The sequence below is a fragment of the Channa argus genome, chromosome 5 (genome assembly GCF_033026475.1).
Source record: "Channa argus isolate prfri chromosome 5, Channa argus male v1.0, whole genome shotgun sequence".
NCBI lineage: Eukaryota > Metazoa > Chordata > Actinopteri > Anabantiformes > Channidae > Channa > Channa argus.
The window spans coordinates 10,954,548-10,973,813 of NC_090201.1; the positions used below are offsets into that span (position 1 = coordinate 10,954,548).

At 37.2% G+C, this 19,266-nt stretch overlaps 2 protein-coding genes across 2 annotated transcripts; both read right to left on the reverse strand.

Moving 5' to 3' along the window:
* Positions 1-8,233: 8,233 nt before the first annotated feature.
* On the reverse strand, positions 8,234-14,496 carry LOC137127923 (heme transporter hrg1-A-like). Its single transcript, XM_067505487.1, has 3 exons — positions 14,065-14,496; positions 10,571-10,738; positions 8,234-9,335 (listed from the first exon to the last, which is right to left on the reverse strand). The coding sequence occupies exons 1-3, from the start codon at positions 14,192-14,194 to the stop codon at positions 9,199-9,201; spliced, it is 435 nt and encodes a 144-aa protein (XP_067361588.1). The 5' UTR covers positions 14,195-14,496; the 3' UTR covers positions 8,234-9,198.
* A 371-nt stretch (positions 14,497-14,867) lies between these two features.
* LOC137128158 (uncharacterized) lies at positions 14,868-18,146 on the reverse strand. Its single transcript, XM_067505951.1, has 4 exons — positions 17,859-18,146; positions 16,889-17,331; positions 16,613-16,656; positions 14,868-16,529 (listed from the first exon to the last, which is right to left on the reverse strand). Exons 1-4 carry the CDS (start codon positions 18,034-18,036, stop codon positions 15,968-15,970), a joined length of 1,227 nt encoding a protein of 408 aa, XP_067362052.1. The 5' UTR covers positions 18,037-18,146; the 3' UTR covers positions 14,868-15,967.
* Positions 18,147-19,266: the final 1,120 nt, after the last annotated feature.

The window sequence follows — 19,266 nt, forward strand, 5'->3', positions numbered from 1 at the left end:
GAAAATGACAACAAGCAGCTCGTGCATATGAGTGTTCAATCTGTGTTTTGACACCAAGGTAGAACAAATGACTAAGTGTTACGTAAAACTACCTTCCCAATCAGTTTCCCAACATTGTGTCTGTTTATACCTTCATGCGTCATGACATCAGTGACTCATGTGCGTATCACTGCAGAAAAATGTTGTGGGAGTTTTCCGCTGCTTGAAACTGAAGAAATACTGTACTTTTTGATGAAAAAATGCTAAATGGTTACCTGTAAGTATCAGCAACTCCATGAAAACATTTGTATTTCCGTCACCATCCCGAGATGTTATATGTACAGATACAATTTTTTTATAGGCTGTAACCAAAGCTTATATTATTCTCTACATTTCACTACATGCATCTTGACAGTTCCTCAAGTTGGGTGTGATTGTGGCAGCATTTGAAGGGCTATATGTGCGTAGTGTGGTTCAGAAGAGATTTGATGAGCCCCATGATTGCATAGGTTTACATTTCATTCAGAGAGCAATGTTGAATGGAAAGTAGCTCAATCTCAGTTGGGTTTAATCAACTTAAAACAACAGCAAAAAAAAAAAACCTCATCTGGCCATTAAAGTTAGGCTGTGGACAGAGACAGCACATTATATGAGATTGTATTTGCATAACAGGCCAAGTCAACTTCAGGATTATCTGGCTTATTGGGAGCTCTAGAGACAGTGGAGGGACAGGAAAGTCATTGTTGCAAAGGCTAATCTCGGGAGCTGCCACTTACTTTCAGCAAAATCATGGCTCTGTTCCGCCATCATGGAAAAAATGAGCCAACGAAGCAAGTAGGCCAATAGGAATGTCGTGGCACATTGAAGAAAAGAAGAAAGAGAAAGAGAGAGAGAATGGGGGGAGAATAAGAAAAGGGGAAAAGAAAAGGAGAAGAAAGGAGAGGGAGAAAGGGGGGGAAAAGAGAGGCTGTCCAAACAGAACCAGATGCAGGAGTGTGGAGGCTTGTTTGATCTCTATCCTCATAGGCTGATTGATGTTGCACATTTCATTTCCTTGTCAGAGTCTTGACATAATGTTTCACTAAACACTCAAACCCTGCTCGCCTCTTCGTTTTAGTTCCACGGGGGTCATAATCAACCATTTCTTGAGCTGAAAATAGATCATACACATATCAGTATATATCAATATATATAGACTTACACATGCACTGGGGGGCTTGGATATCAAAGAAGGCCAATGTATTGTCTGTTTCTGTATCTACACCATATGGTTTGGCCCTAAACTGAAATACGGCACTAAAGAGGGGCTGTGTGGATACTTTGAAGTTCAGGGAAAAAAATAGTTTCTTTTAGTTCGTAATGCAGTCAGTTCAATTACTGTCATATACCAAAAGGTCCATGCACAGCAGTGACGTACTCAGATGGTAGGAGCGCTACAGTGTGACCAATCGTAAGCGAAGTGTTTAGAAATCCGCACTGGCTCCACAAAAACAACCAATGATTAAATTCCTCCTCACCTTCACCCTGGGAGTTTCTTCACCCTCCTGGCTGCTGTTATTGATGTTTGCGCACAGCATAGTACACCCTCCTCCCCTTCTCATACCCATCTTACCATGGCTCCATCCCTCCCAAGGAGCCTATAGTGGCACAAAAGCACACATCTGGGACCCATTTCCCCCCTGGAGAAGCCCTTCCTGTGGGGTATCCACTTAGAGGGGTTCAAGAGAAGGGGGGTGTGTGGGGGTGAAGGTGAATGGTAGGTGGGGGTGGTGGTGATGGGACTGGTTTGATGAACGGTGGAGGCCTGCCAACTAATAATGAGGTGCAATAAGGGTGTGGATTTGAGCAGCAAGGTTCTTGAACAATCTATTCTTTGCCTGCCTTTTCTAGTTGATGACCAGCTGCATTAAAATGTGTTGAAATACAGCGTGGCTCAATCTAAAGTAAGGCAGGGTGCCGTGGCCTATAAATAATATTACATTATTTTTATACATGAGATATATTTCAATACTTTAAAATATTTTTTTAAAAGCTAAAGTTAAAATTTAACCCTGTGATGCATATAATCACACTTGTGTCATGATTCTTGATGAGTCCCTACAACAGATGTCTACTTCAATTGCCACTGTCTGAATCTGGATCACACTCTACTGAAAGCACTGCTGAATGTAGATCATCCACTCATCGATTATCCTTAACTGCTTATCCTGTTTGGGGAAGTGTGTGTGTGTGTGTGTGTGTGTGTGGGTGGGGGGTTGGGGTCAACCATTCACACTCCCATTCACACCTATTTTGGATTTTGTTACACACCTATAGGCAATTTAGAGTCACCAATTAACATGAATGTCTTTGAACTGTGGGAGGAAACTCACGCAAGCATGAGGAGAACAGGCAAACTCCACACGGAAAGGCCACGGTCAGTTGGGGACGCGAACCCGTAACCCTCTAGCGAGGCAGCAACCCCTTGCTGCCCCTGAAGGTAGATCAGCTGTTGTTGTTATTTTTTGTTTGGTTTTTTTCAAATAAAATACCAAATTAAAACTTTTTTTCCTAGCTTCAAAATAAATAATTGATAATTTAATTGTAATTGTTAAAGACATAGACGATTTACTGGAAGATGTTTAGTTGTCATTACTAAACAGCACCTTCTGGCACAACTTCACCTGTTGCCAAGGTGCATGAACAAAACGAGTGAAAACTCCTGCTACACCTACATAGTATTATACAGCTTTACTTTGTTGTTCAAAGAAAATGGGTGATAATGTATTATTTGTGCTGTAAGTATTGCTAAAATTTTGTCCCTCTCCAGCTTCCGGCGCCTATGACCACCATTTGATAACAGCAGGCAAACTGCAGATCAAGATCATAGACCAAAATTTGCTCAAATGGACTTTGAGATGAGATTGTTTTGTCAAATGTTTATAGCTATGTATGTCTATTCAACTATAAAACCACAATTTTGCATTAAATAACTGTTCCCTCTCCCACTGCGTGCAAGTCTGTATTGTTCTTGTTTAGCTATGACTTATCTTCCCCTATTAGACCGTAATTTATCATAATATTTAGCACTCAAGCTTCCTTCAAATGTTCCTGCTTTCATGTGTAATTTAGCCAATATCCTGCTCTGGCTCTGATTACAGTGTTTAAGTGCTGGGGTCCGTCCATGGCACATTACAAACAGTCCCAGTGGAGCTCACAGTTGAGCTGGGAATACAACATGCTTAGCTGTTGTGTGCTGAGCAGCAGGTTAGGCTGTTTAAATTCTCATTGGAGAATACCACTGTGGATTGGACACAGCTTTCCCTAACCTTTATTCAAGGCTATAGGTTCTAACTTATGTATTTATTAATTTATCAATTTTGAGGCAGTAATAAGGGCTATTGGTTCATTCATCATTCACTATTTGGCATTTATATATATATATATATATTAAAAAACAAACAGTTTCAAACAGACATAGGGTTTTTTTTAAATTGCACAAATTTGTACAATTTGCCGATAATTATAACTTATAAAAATCATTGTTTCTTATATTACAAGTGTACTTCCTGTTGTGCCATTCATTTTCACACCAGAATCTGATTATAAGTGCCACACTGGAAGACCTCCACCTGACAAATACATTAGTAAACAGTTGCATCTGCTTACAACTACAATTCTTTATAGTCTGTTATGATATTTTATTTGGAATTTACACGTGTATGTTTTTTTGCTTGATAGCAATTTAGTTATGTGGCTAAATATGACACATGTTTTGATGTTGATTAATGTTAGTTGTCCCTGATAACTATCTGAGATAAATGAAATCCTGTTTATTAATGAATAAAATGGGGGCTTCAGGGAAAAAAATGCTATCAAAGAAGTCCCTTTGGATATTGTTTGTTGCTTTTTTTCTATTAATAAGACCCCTACAAATGTTAATAATTTGTTAACAAATACTAGAAAAGTTATTAATAACTTACATTTCCTGTTTCCAGACCATCCAAGTTCACACTGGCTCATCAACCACAGCTCGCAATTTAAAACTTCTTATTAATGGTTCAAAATTTGATCACAAAGCAGCAGCAGACTATTTATTAACAATTAATTTAGAAATTAGCCAGACGAGTCTTTACAAATCAGCTTTCTTACATTTACAAACATTTAAAACTTCTAATTTAAATTTTTATTGTCCCTAGATGTGTCTGTGTCATCAAGTCTGTGAATGTGAAAGGTGGCTTGAATGTTGCGTTTTCTCATGTTTGCCTTATTGCCTAAGAATCTCTTGTACGCATGTGAAATTCTGATACAGGCACATTGCGTGATGTACAAACCAACTGACAGTCATTTCTAAAAAGACAAATAAGAGAAATGCGTGTGTTTATTAGAATCCATGCCATAGATGTAAAACTCTGAATACTTCGGTTTAAGTGAGTCAAATCAGCGAAACAAGAAGATACTGAAGTTATATGGCTATATATAGCAAATCATCACATGAAAGTCATTTTCACTGCTGAGTCAGCTGTTCAGAATCAACGTTAGTTTCATCTGTCTTTGTAAACATTAATAAGGCTGTCGATGAGTCAGGAGATCCATGCTGAACATGTGGACCCTGGGGTTGGAAATCCCTTTTTCAGCGCGAACTTCAGCAATGAGCTTATCAAACTACGAGACTGTTGCTTACGGGTGAATTTTTCTAAAAAATGTGAATGCTTGCAAAAAAATAATGACAGTCATTCACCAAAAAGCTGTATGTTGCCAAAGAGTATAAGCGAATCCACCATTAAACTACATTAGTCTTTTGCTGCAGTATATCTGAAAATCTTGATAATAAAGAGACAATGAAACACCTTTTTTGGAGCTAATAAAAACCAATACCCTCACATCGTAAAATCAGTTTTAAGATAATTTCTTCCGATAAGGAGCCCACCAGGAAGTCTAACAGTGCTGTTTCCAGCCTCACACTTCAAATGCTGGTTACTGGAAACAGTGTCAACCTGGGATCACTGGGATTAGACGCTATCACGCAGTCCTGTCAAACGTACAGAGCAGCACTGTCTGCATGGTAAAGAGGAATGCTGCCCTTCAGACAAACAGAGCTGGTGCATTGGAAACATCAACAGAACCAACTTCAAAGGGGTACTACTTCACATTGAATCAATCCCCACTTCCATTAGATTAGATGACCTTACCAAAGTTACATTGCGCTAACGTTACTTTATGGTTTCTCTCTGGTTTCCCCCACTCTGGTTCTTGTTCCCCCTGTGAAGCCACTTCAAACAGCCTCTGCCATGGCATATCCCTTTGTGCTCTAAAACAGCAAATATGTGTCTCTCTAAAATGTTTCAGATGCGAGCTCACAGTGGTCCTAGAGGCACAGACGGCATTAGACAAAAACACAAGGGGAAAAAACAATAGATGAGTAAAGGTGGGGCATCTGCAAGGCTCAAGGGAAGGAGTTTGACTGACTGGCGATGACTGATGTGAGAAGATGATGAAGATGGACAGATGCTGAGAAACTGGGGAAAAGAAAGAGAAAATTGGGTGGAAGACATCCTGCAGCAGTAAATTTGTGAGGGACAGGAGGGGTGTGTGTGGTGGGGTGCAGAGGTCTAGCAACATATGTTTCAGTTTGTAAATAAAACAGTAAATTGCTATGGATATTGCCTAAATATCTGTGGGCTTTGTACCACGCTTTGCGGAAGTTCCTCGGAAATCAGTCCGAGACTGCCTTCTTAAAATGCCAAAGAGACTTCTTAATGTCAAAGAGGCCATCTGGTTCTCCACCAATTCAAGATGTTTGGTTTTCATTTAGCTTTTTTTCCTCCTGGTGATTCTTTTTATAGATCAAATGCTTCGCTTTAGTATTATGAATACCAATGTTCATATTTTGCAATCGAAACTGTTAGCCATCACAGACACAGAGCTGTGAATCCCTTCTATCAGTCTTGTGCAGTTACAAAATGTGAACAAACTACATTTTAGCGGTTGATATTCGTTTTTACTACTCTAAGTTTTTGTGAAAGTAGAAGTTGGAGAGATTTTAGAGATAAAACATTTACATATGACCATCAGGCAAAACATTACGACCACCTGTTCAATTTAAAGCAATCCAGTATAGTGGCTCCGGCATTAATTCTACTTTTACAAGATTATAATTTATCAGTTTTTAGGTTGAAACTGTCAGTAAAATGATAATTCTACTATGTGTTTATTATTGAGGTCAGTGGGTAGTGGGTAGTGAAGTCGTACTGGAGTGCATTATAAGAAGAGGCGGTTCTAAAGTTTTGGCCGCCTAATTCTGTTTAAATAGAGTGGCCACTATACTACTATAATGCATGATCGGTGTTTGATCAGCGTGTAAATTATGGTTTACTACCAGAGCTTAAAGTAACAGTAAGTCAAGATAATTTCTTCATCTTCAAGCATCAACAATACCTATTTTTGCAGTAATGCATCATTATTAATATACAATGCTCTGAAAAGGTAAAGCTCAATGCCTAATGAGTACATTTACTGAAGTAAACTTAATAAAAATTATTATACTGAGGTATGAACTTTCTTATTACTTATTATAGAATAGCGTATTTTACTCCAGTGAGTATTGAATTAATTTAAAAGTAGAAATACAATAAAGACCCCACAGCACATGAGGAACTTGTAATTATGCAGATTGGTGTCCTCTATGAGAAAAGCTAGTGACAGGATGCTGTATAGCATAGCAGTCTGGTAACGAAAGAACAAGGAAAAAGGAGACATTCTGTAGACATTTTACTGCTAGGTGCTTCTTTCACCTCTGTTATATCAATGGTTGAATCCCCCAGCACTGGTGTAACTTCTCAGTTTAATGTGTCTGTGAGTTTACATAAACAGGCCTGAGAGTAGACAGGTGGGTATTCGCAAAGGTGCAGTGTGTTGGTGTCCGTTGCAAATTACTTCAAATACTTGGACTCTGATGTCATCTGTTAAACAAGTGTATGTGTGTAGGAATTGTTTCACTGCAGGTTGTTTATTGTTGTTCTGCAGTATCTAATTGTACAGGAGGTTTAGGATGCTTATGTTATTTCAATTTTTAAACTATTGTTTCCAGTCTCACCACATTCTGTCAGATTGCCAGTCAACACTCGAGACAACTTCCTTCCTTTATTTGAGTAGAAAAGGCTCCCATAATTGAATAAAACGAAACCCCTCCCTGTCTTTACATACCACGCAAACACACACACACACAGACGTTTTACAGGCTGGTGTATAAATTTAATAGGACACATTTGGTTCCAAACCCCCAGCTTGCTCAGTGGAAAGTGAGTCGGATTGTTTTGCAGTTTCTTACTGCCGAAGTTTATAACGGCCAGATAAAAAATGTTGCCATGGTGATTTAACCACAACATCACAATTACCTTGCACTGAGACTCTGGGGGCTTACAAACAAACGAGGGTAATGCAATTAAGAAGTACCACCAAAAATGTCCTTAAAACCCAGAGGAAGGATACAGGAAAGTAACAGAGAAAGTGAAATGATAGTCGTTTTTTCGTGGATCAAAGTCACTGACACTTTTCACTTTTCCCAGTACTTCGCACAGCAAAAGGTTTTTTTTCTGCACAAAAGCTGCAGGATAAAATAAAAACACATTTTTACACCAGGTAAAGCAATCATTAATTAGAATGCACCAAAAACTAACAGTACTGTAATATTTTAGTCCTATTTTTTTACATCAACTCCAAAGTCCTCCTATCAGTCATCTGTCTTAAAAAAAACATACACAAAAAAGCTCTCTTCACCCACCCCTCCGTCTCCTTTGAGGGACAAAATAAAAATGCGAACGGATGGAATGATTGTATAACTTCAAAGTGCAGGTTATTGGCCTGCATTTACTGTTGCGATTGCAATGCTGTGGGTGTTTTCTCTTCATAAATGTGGCTTGGGTGGGAAGAGTGGTTCATTCCTCTCATGGTGTAAATCCCACACTAATGCCCAACACTGACCCTCCTGATCCAGGCTTACTGGGAAGAGGAATGTGTAGCACCATCAGTCTGCCTCCATGACAGTTTCTCAATTTACATGAAAATCACAAGCCATAAAAAGAAATTATTAGGGTTTTTGTTTGTTTGTTTGTTTTTGTTTTTACATTTTCTTTGAAAACAAGAAAGGAATTAAAGGAACAGAAAATGTAAAAGATGCTGACACATTCCTTCCTAAAACTAAGGAACAGTCATTAGCCATTGGCATGACTGTTTTCATATTGCATTCCAAATGCACAACAGCACACAGAGCATGTCAAAAAACACATTATATTAGTATGACATTCAGACACACTTGTGTACTAACACACATTTCTACATTCAGGCAAGTCGATACAATTGGACTATCTTAGACTTCATTTCTAACATGGTCGTGTGCAAAGCTAAAGGAAATACAGCAAAAGTAATCTCATTAAGCAATGATATAAAAATATCATACGTGGATCTCATAAGGGCAATATTACCCAAAAGAATTACTTAAGCATGTACAGGCCATCCTTATGCTTATGACATCTAATGTCGCTTTCTTTTAGTTGTTTTTTCACACTGACTAAAATATTACAAAAATTATTAATAAAATTTAAATACAATTTCACAATTTTGAAATATATTTAGCCAGAACATGTGGTGCTTGGAAATGCACATAAAAGTATTCACATTAATCTTGATGCTGCAAAATGTGGGGGTTACCAACAACGCTTTGATCTACATCAACTTTAAAGCAATGTGTATACATTTCATCATTTGTATGAGCAGCTTGTGATTGAAAAATGTCTGTAAAAGAAAATATATGTAAATGTTATTCAGTTGTTGGAAAACGGACTCCCTCTAGAGGCTAGTGTGTGAAACTGCATCTAAAATTTATTTCACTGATTTATGACTAAAAATTGCCTTATTTAAATTCATATTTTCAAGAGGAAGTTGCACAGATGCATGACTAAGCAGGATGTTGAGGAACTGAAAAAGTCAAAGAACAAAATCTATCATCATAAAAAACGGACCTGGAGTTGCTGATAAAATGGGGAAGTCATCAACAAATCTTATAAAGAGGAGGTTTGGGTAAAGACACTTTTTTTAATCAACAACACAAAGTATTTCAACATTTCTCCTGTTTTCTGTTGATGTATCCTCTGTCACTTCCACACTATTGTCAAGTTGACAAGCTAGGAGATTGCAAGCATCGCAGAGTCTGTGTAGGTACTGTGAGATGTTTAAGTGCCCTCAGAAGTCACTGAGAATACTGATGTCAGCAAACTCTTTGTGATAGCGGTGAGCGCTCAAGGCGAGTACGAAGGACCACTTGAGGCTCATGACGCTCCACACACATGACAAGTAGAGACTCTGAGGGTCAGTGAGGGCTGTGGGACAGAGAGACTCGCAGATTAGCATTCAGATCAGACTTAGTGGTGCATTTCTCAAATGCATGCATTTGTCCATCCAAACTGTTAAATGTGACTTTCTAAACCATGAGATTTACATGTATGTAATCCAGCACATACTGTGTTGTTGGACACTGATGTTGTCGGATGACTCCAGGATCCACATCTCATAGCTATACACCAGAAAGCTTTAAGAGTCTAACTTATTAGTTAAATTCTATATCTACAAATGAAAAATATTGATTTTATTATTATCTTGTGATTCGTGGTTTCCTGCATATGCTTCAGTACCAATTAATGCCAATCAAATAGTAATCTCTGTAATCTTTTTAAAGGTATTACAAAAGGATAAAATAAAAGGAATTTGGCTAAAATGGAAAAAACAAACAAAAAATGAATTCAGCTGCTGACATGATATATTAAGGTGAATGTCAACACAGACAAGTGCAGACAATCAAAATCTATACGTCATAAAGAAGAAGAAAATCAGTTAAAGCTGCCAGCTTTATTTTCTGCAGACAGCGTATAAATATCATGAACTTGGTATAACACTTGTTCAAATGAAAATGGAAGGTTAACACAACCATTTTTCTTAATTACATGTAATGCTTCAGATGACATATTAATATTATTAATCATAAAGATAATACATCAAATATATGTGTGTAACAAATCTAGGAAGTGGACTGGACGATCTGTTTCTGTTTTACAGCCTCCTAGAATCCACTCTTAGCAAACTAAACACTCTTCTGGAGCATTCTTAAAGTTACAAACACTTACTGATTTTTAATCGTTTTTATTAAGCTTTTTCAGTCAGTATAAAAGTGAACCATTGAATTGTGTCTCTCACCTAACTTTAAAATAGTACATTTAGCAGTTTGAAAATATAAGCCCTGACTTGCAGCTACCATTTTCACACGTCCTAGGGTCAAGGTGATCAACATATATATTGGGAATAACCCTTTGGGCAGAAATAACAATTGCTCCATTGATAGTACCCATGAAAATGAGATTCCCCATATATGTTATGTTTTGTCTAAGAAATGAAAATTGCTATGTGAATTACTCACAGGGTTTTCAAAATCTGGCTTGTCAGGTTTATGTTGTGATCAGTTACAATATTGCAATTGTAGTATTTTGTGTTTGATATGTCTTGGCAGAGACTGTGAACACACACACATAGCATTACTGTATGAAAGAAATGTAAAACTTACACTCTTTGTTTTTGATGGCGACAGAGAGGAAGCTAATAAAGGCTATAACTGCAATGAAGGACAAAAAAACTCCAATGAAGAAGAAGAACTTGAGGCCCCTAAGCCATGTCCTCCAGTAGTCGCGTAGGTACATGATGTGTGTGATTAGGGCCCAGAGTGCCAGCACACCTAAGAGACAAAGAGATATACACAGTGATGTCTAAGTGGACAAGGCAGCTTGTGAAGCCATTTGCTGGTTATTCTAACCATACATGTTTCACCTATAAACCACACGTTTGATAACATTTGAGCACATCAGATTATTATTATTATTACCATTATTTCTATGTTAGTATGCAGTGAAAATCCACTCCCAGAAATTTTATTTCTGTTGTATTGTTTTACAGTTACAATGGAGGTCATAATGTTCTAAAAACCTAATGTTGAATGTTACAATATTGATACGAATGGGAACCAGTGGCAGCCTCAACATAATACGAACATAAATATGAAAGACTGTAATAATATATTTAAGTTTAAACAATTGGTTAAAAGAGAAATTCTATATAAATACAATAATATGAATTGAAAATTATTGATTGATTCTTGTTGCACTGAAATTTGGAATTAGTTAATTTGATGTAAATATATATTTATTGAGTAATGTACATTTTAGGTAAGGTTTCAACATACACCCTTTTCAGTTTGATTGATTTTTTTGCAGTTGTTGGTGTATGTATCCTTTTTTTCATCTGATCATCTCAAACTGACATGAAGTAACTACTTAACTAAAAAAAATATAATTTGGAAAACTAATTTAAAAAACTGATATTAAGTAAAAGGAAACAATGATATAAGATACAACAACAACAGCAATATTAATAAACAAAAAAACAAGAAATTTAATTTAGTTCATTTAATTTAATTCATAGGGGTTTTTCTCACATCAACACATTATACTTACAGGGTCAAACATACATCTACAATTTCTCTAAATGTCTCTAAGCAAATTCATCTTCAGCAGACACTTTCAGTAGCTACCAAAAAGCCTCTGACAGACCTTTGGTTAAATATTTGACCAATCTTCTTTGCAGATCTGTTGGAGCTCAATTAAAGTTGCTGGTTTTGTGGCACAGACCTGACTATTAAACACAGTTTCATATTTCATTATTTTCATATTTTTAAGATCAGGACTTAGGAAAAGCCATTCCAAATCTTTTCTTTATAAATTCCACAGACAATGTTGCATTTGGGGTCACTGTCCTATAGGAACATCCAAGCGTGTCCAAGTTTCAACCATCAAGCTGATAGTTTGAGGTTATGCTGAGGAATTCTAAGGTAATCTCCCTTTTTCATTATTTCAACCACTCTGTGCAATGCACCAGGTCCACTGGCAGAAAAACACCTCATTGTACTGTGGGTTCGTCAATCCAATGCTGTAAAACACAGCTTTTTTATGTTGGCACAAAGAAGCCACCAGCTGTTGTCAATCATTATCACAAACAGGAAATTACCAGGCCTTGGGCTTGTAAAACTAAAAGACATAACACATAATTACCACTGAATTAATAATTTGAGTATGTGTAGTTTTGTGTAGAATTTTTTTTTTATAAAGGTTTTATATTTTGATATATTTTGTCTAATAATTTTCACTCAGCAGAAAAAACTAAAAGAAATATTTAAAACCTCAATGCTGCCATGACAGTCTCGTGTATGTAAACTTATTATCACAACTGTACAAGGGCTACAAAATATAAAATGACATTTTAACGAAAAATCCTTTAAAGCTGATGTTGACTGACAGAGCACCCACTGCCTTGAGTCTGGGCTGTCATGAACTTGACTGACTGATGGGTGATTGTGCATTTTTCAGTGGCTCACACAATATAACATGACACAGCATGATGCTAAGTGATGAGTCAACAAACTCCTTGAAGTTATGTTTCCCCTTTTTTAGTTGTTTTTAGTTGACTCGTGTTTTCAACCTACAGTGTGTCTGACATTGTGACAGAAGGATCTGAACTGTAGCAATCTTAACACAGCTTCTACCCAGTTTGAGTGAAGGTGCACAACGTTGTACAGCCTGACCACTTTCTGAATATGATGATGAACATGCTTAAAGGGCGACTTCAGCAATTTCGACTTGCTTTCTATGGCTTTAGTTTACTGTGTAAATGCTCATTAATGCTTTTAAACTTCCCTCTGACTACTCTGTATTAAAATATTACTCAGCTTCTAGCTGAAAAACTGTCATCTGGAAGAGCTCTGAAAAAGCAGGTTGACCCTGATTACAAACTCTATAGTGTGAGCAATGAGACGACATAATCTGAACTGGAAGTTCCTCCAAGTGACATCATCTGGAGGTGAATTTCATATAGAAGTAGAGAGACATTTTAATGGCATTTATCAACCATCCTGTTATTTATTCAAGGGGAGTAAAACATTTGATTGTCATGTAATTTAACAAAGCAGAGATGCAGCAGCCTAGGCACATGAAAACATGAAAAGTTTTTAGCTGTCAGGGTGTATTCAGATAATATTTCAGATTGTTAGAGAATACACATTACATTACACATTCTTTTTTGTATGGAAGAATAATGTCAATGCTGCACTTGTTGTTGTGTGAATTAAAAAAGAGCTTACTCTTTGAGATGTGATTGCAGTAAAACCAACAGCTAAAACTGATTAATGCACATCCTCTGAACGGATGAGTGCAGAGGTCATAGGTACAGGCTTGATTAGTTTTAAACCAATTTCAACAGGGGCTCAAAGTTCAGATCTACCACAGGCTATTGCATAACTGCACATCAAGCAAAATTACAGGATGTCATGATGTTAATTATATTGCCACACTGTGACAATGTCATCATAAACTCCATTTTAAAAGTGTAAAATCTGATCCACATTGAGAAATGACTCCAAACTCAAAGGATCATACTATTGTTGTTATATACAATTTACAAGATTCCATATTAATAGCAACCATCAGCCTTGCAGGCAAATTGTGGTTTCTATAAATGTCTAATAAATTATTGCCTATGAACGTGCAATTGACTTGACAATGAACTTTGTCTATAAAGAATAAGTGATTTATGGCTTTCATGGATAACATGAAAAACAATGACAATGTCTATGATCGAATTCAATTATACTGTAAGAACTAGGAAATGTGTGGTTAATACCATGTGTTTGAAGGTTTTCGCACCTTATAATGCTTTTCATTACTAATATATAATTACTAGTACATTTGTTTCTTATTGATAATTCTTGGAATGTTTTGAAAACAGCCAGCTGAAACCTGAATAAACCCTCTCTCTAGTAGTCATATCCTATTAATAGAAACTAATGCTTTCACTTGAATGACACGTCCATCAGTCTCTCTGGCTTTCAACATAATCTGATCTGCGATCTCCGTCTAACTTAAGAATAATTTGGCAAAGCAGATTCAGTTAACTAGAGCTTCTCCAGTCCCAGCAGACTGCTCATGCTGTACTGTAACTGAAGACAGTGTTTACCTGACAATCCTCCCATGGCTGCGGTCCACGGCTGGTCGAACACGATGTTCCACGCGAGGAAAGCCGAAAAGCCGACGAGCACACCAAACGAGGCATAGCCGATACTGAAATATGTTTTGTTTACAGCCATTATCGCAACAACACAAGCAGTGTGGGGCAAAGCAGACACTGGCTGGACTACAGGAGACCTGTGTGTATGACAGTGTGTGTGTACGAGAGAGGCGAGCTGATTATTTCATAACTGCATCCGGTCAGTGTTTGCAGAGGGAACAAACTACGACTAAATATGTGTCTTGCTGACTAATGATTTTTAAAGCGCGAATCATGACTAAGCATTTCTAATGAGAAGTTTTCTTCTTTCCAGCTGCAACAAAATCCTCACATTGCTTAACTCAACGTCACCTTGTACTAACCAAAGCGATCTGCTCAGTCCTGAAACACACGGCGAGTGAAAACAGCGCCTTCAAAAGGCGGACAAATACATATCAACTATCGACACATGGACTCTTGAACTTTTGTACAACCGAGTGTTTTGCTGTATATATATTTACTTACTGAACTTATTGAAATATAACACGTACTAAAGTGCTAAAGCTGTAACACTAAGTGAGCTTAAACCTTTCATGAAGGTGACATTTATCAGACATCACTGTATACATACACAACTTGGACAGTACTGCTTGTTTTTAACTTAAACTTATCCAGTATCAGTAATAAGACACATTTTGAAGACAACCGAGGGGTTAGGAAAGATGCTACAACAGTACTATGCAATTTATAAAATAAATGAAACCAACTTAGAAATAAATTTTATTTTTAAAAATTCCAACCTGCTTTAAGTCATGCTCTGTTTCAGAAATACAGTAACATTAGAGCCTTGCCTTTTGAAATGCTGATTTTATGCCAACCTTTGAACCTGTGTCATTTTTAAAGTTAGGATACTTCATTGCATATTAACCAGAATGAGACAGGCCAAATCCAAATTAAAGTATTAGTGGATTTACAGGTACAGACAATACCCAGCAACAATTTTAGTCAATATTTTATGTAATTATTGTAATTATGCCCTTGTTTCACATTCTGACATTTTGTAGACTAAACTTATTGATGAATCCAACAATCAAAACGCATTGTTTAATGAAAAAGAAACATGGCTCTTGAGCAACGTTTCGATAGAGGGGTAAACATGGAAAAAAGCCATTAAATCTCAAATTATCTCAACATTCAGCTGTTTTACAAATCATCTCAAGGCAACAAAACATACAAAAGATCGAAAATGTATGCACTGCTAATGAAAACATACATGAATGAGGGAAAATAACAGTACACGTGAACACAAAGTTCCTATTAGCTAGACTCAATTTAACTGGTGTAAGTAACATTCACCAATGCCACAAGAACATCATGAATCAGGAAACAGATTGTGAACATTGTAATTATTTACAATCTGTTAAAACTCACAACCATATGACAGACCTATATGATAGACTTCTAACAATCAATCTGAAACAAGACTTGGCAGGTATTGACAGAAAAAGAAATAATGCAACTTCTTCTTCATGATATCAATGATGGCTGAGTCTCTGTAGATGCGTTGGACCAGTAGGTCTTGTCTAGAGAACACAAGCAGATCACACCACGAGGTGCCCGTCACCATCATCTCTCCTTGGATGTGCCAATAGTATGAATGGTCCGTCTTCACTTGCAAGACTCCTTTCCGACAGACAAGGAACCTGCATTCATTGAAGCTCTGGAGACTAATGAATTTAATATGCACAAGACCAAAACTGGGATTCTCCTCTGGGTCATACACCAACCCATCGGGCACTGCCCCCAACCAAGGAGCATTTGGGTGCACAACCAAACCGCAGGGCGACCAGTTGACACACAAATTCTCACAGTATTATCGAAGTACTTCAGCTTTCATTTCCTCCTCTATCTTTGCTGTCTTGCACTTAGAGACTCCTTTGCGTATCTTAGAAATCAACTGCACTGCATGGCTACATCCTGGTTTAAGTTTGCAGATCTCCCTGAAACGACAGGTCAAGCGCTGCTTCCGCAGGTCGTCTACAAGTTCCTTGTGTTCGCGTGTTGATTTCTCCAAACTGTGTGCTCCATCCCAAGTCATCTGCATGACATTCATATGTTCCTGCTCCTTGGGATTGAGGGGAAGAAAGGTCAAAACTTTCTCTAACCTGTTATCAGTAAGAGGAAGCTGTGGTCGGGGGGGAGCATCGTCATGAGTAACGTAATCCTTACTTGATGGCAAAGGGCACTGATATGACAGAGGGCAACCTTTTGGAACTTTACCAAAAGCACAGTCCACTAACTCCACGTCTGTTGTCAGGTCCATTTTGGTTATGAGAGGCTTCTTGTCATCGGGTAAATCTTTAAAGGCTTCAGTAAGTCTTGCCAAAAAGGACTTGTAATCAGGTAAAGCAGTAAAAGATTTGTCGAGCATCATCCTGTTTGAAACAGATAATTATTGGTTATGTAAATAAATTGGTAGCACTGCATCAAAAGAAACACAACCATCCACTACTCTCACCTTGGTAATTCTACCTTGGTCTTCTGCAGGCAGAGCTTTGACTTCTTCAATTTTGTAGAAAGATTTCCACCCAAGAGAGAAAAATAAACTTTATTTTATGCTTCAACTGTTAAACACAAACTAGACTCACAATGTGTATTCCAGTCTAGAGTCTCAAGATAACTGGTAAAACAGAGGGATTGACACCTTTTTTAAATATTAAAAGCTGTATCATTAATTTGCAGTTTATTTAGTAAACGTTCATAGATAATTACAATCAAACATTACCAAGTTTACCTTTTTTGTTGATGTATTGTGTTTTTGAGATTCCCGGCTTTCACTTTGCCCTTCTTCACTCCTGAATTGTGTCGAACTATCGGTGGCTGCATCAGAATCCAATGTGGAACTGTCCTCGTGTGCATGATTCTCTTCCTCAGTTGAATGATTGACTGAGAAGCTCGGGCTTTCTTCCATCACTTTTATGTGGAATGAGTCAGTGATGCAGGGAATGTTTGCGTCATTTTCTTCTTCATCTGGGTCACTTTTCACACAATTTGGAATCATTAAGTTTCTAGCTCCAGAGACTTCTTGTTTTTCTGATTCCCAACTTATGTCACATTCAATTTGTTCTTCTTTTAATTTTTTTGGCAGTGGCTTTGATATTTCCTTGTTCAGCCATGTGTTTAGCTCAGGGGGCTGCTCTCTGACATCAGCTGTAGCTCCAGTGTATCGATCCACATCTATTACAGGGCCAAAAACAAAAAACACCAATATTTATCAATTACACATTTTTGCTTTAGTTTAGAAAAAAAAAACACTACTGGAAAAAAATAGGCCCACACTGAACTCTACTATATTTAGTGGAATAAGTTTTGTATGCAAAAGCCTAGTTTCCAAAAAATCACGGTAACAAGTGACTTTTTATTGTATCATAATTGCATTTTTATGGAAATTTAAAGTTGTGTTTAATTAAAATAAAATGTTTGTGTGATCAAACAATAGTCATTGGTAAGATTATTTGGGGGCTTTAGTGACATCCTTACATTTGGAGTGATTGTTTTTTGTTTTTTTTTCTCTTTCGAAATTGTGCCAAGTATGTATGTTACCGACATAATCGCTGCTAACTACATACAGCTGGTTCACGTTGGCTTATTTTCCAGTCGATATAGAGCCACAACATAACGCCCCACTGCTTTCTGTTAAGTAATCCAGTTTCATGTTTAGCAACGCCTGATAATCAGTGTTAAATTACTCGAAAGTGACAAACCTAACCTCGACAACTTTATCTCGGGGTTAAGGACCATGTGCAATACGTTTCGCAGCCGCTTGTTTTCTTCGTGATGTGCCTCAAGCATTGCTTCAACTTCACCAAATACATCCACAGCCACGGCAGTAAATCGTTCAGTTAAAAAGTTCCGAAAGGTCTGAAGTCTGGTGTTAAACATTCTGACACTCGTGTTGTGTCCAAATATTTAGAGTTTGACTTCTTTAACAGCTGTAGAGAACGCGCGTAGTACCTCAAAATACGGGAAGGAGGGGCGGCGCATTAAAGAAGAGCTTCCGTCCAGCTTCTTTTTTTTTCTACTTCTTCACCGCCACCATCTGGATTTGAAATGTATTAAATGCTTTTTATTTTTGCAAATTTCAGTATTTTCTAAGAATTTGAAGATGGTCCTGTACCATAGATATACGGTGGTCTCTTTTCAATCCTTTGCCACGAACCTTTACTTGTCTGTTTATGTTGTCTGTATTTGGGATTATTTTAAAACATATGTTACACTGTTTCCAGTATCCCACAATAGCCACAGACTGATAAATTAATAATCGCACATTATTCAGTTATATCATTTAGTTGTATATATGACATAGTGTTTCATTTTTTTCAGATAAATTGAACAGGACACAAAAAGAGTGAATTTGAGGTCATTGGTCGACTGAGAGACGGACAGGGGCAGCTGTCTGCTCTTGCCAGAAAAAAAAAAAAAAAGAAATACAATAACAGCCTTGGTCTATTGTTTTAAAGGTAAGTGTCAGTCGGATTATTAATAAATAAATAAACCGGGATAAATAGATAGCGCTGCCACATGATCATCATAGAGGACTCATCAGTATATTTTAAAATCAGACAGCATCCTTCATAACATCTGCATTACCTAAAAAGAACGGGAAAAATTAGTCATGTTTTGGTATTTATACATTGATATGTTAAACACGAGCAAACCCCTATATTTATACCTTGCTATGTTAAAAAAACAGCAAGGGTTTTTTGGTTTTAGACTTGGGTTTTACTTGTGAAGAATGAATGCTCCGTGTATAAAACCTGAACCTAAAAGAAAAGAAAAGGCCTTTCCAATCCAGTACTTTTGAAGAGGACTATATTCTACTATCCCCCTCCATTCATGTGTTTTGGTTTTTAATTATTGCATTTGAATATTAAACGATGTGAAGAATGGCAACATGCTGAGAAAGGAAGGCTTTTCATCTGCAGATAGAGAGGAAGTTTTTTATGCTCACAGATATGACTGCGTGCCATGACACTAGTTTGGTGACCACCTGTGCTTGGAAAATGTTAACCTTCAAAGTCGGTGAGCACACTGGCAACGCTATTTTCATGTGACACTGTCTTCAGTAGTTACAATAATTTTTTGATTTAACAAAGAAATATCATGTTCGAT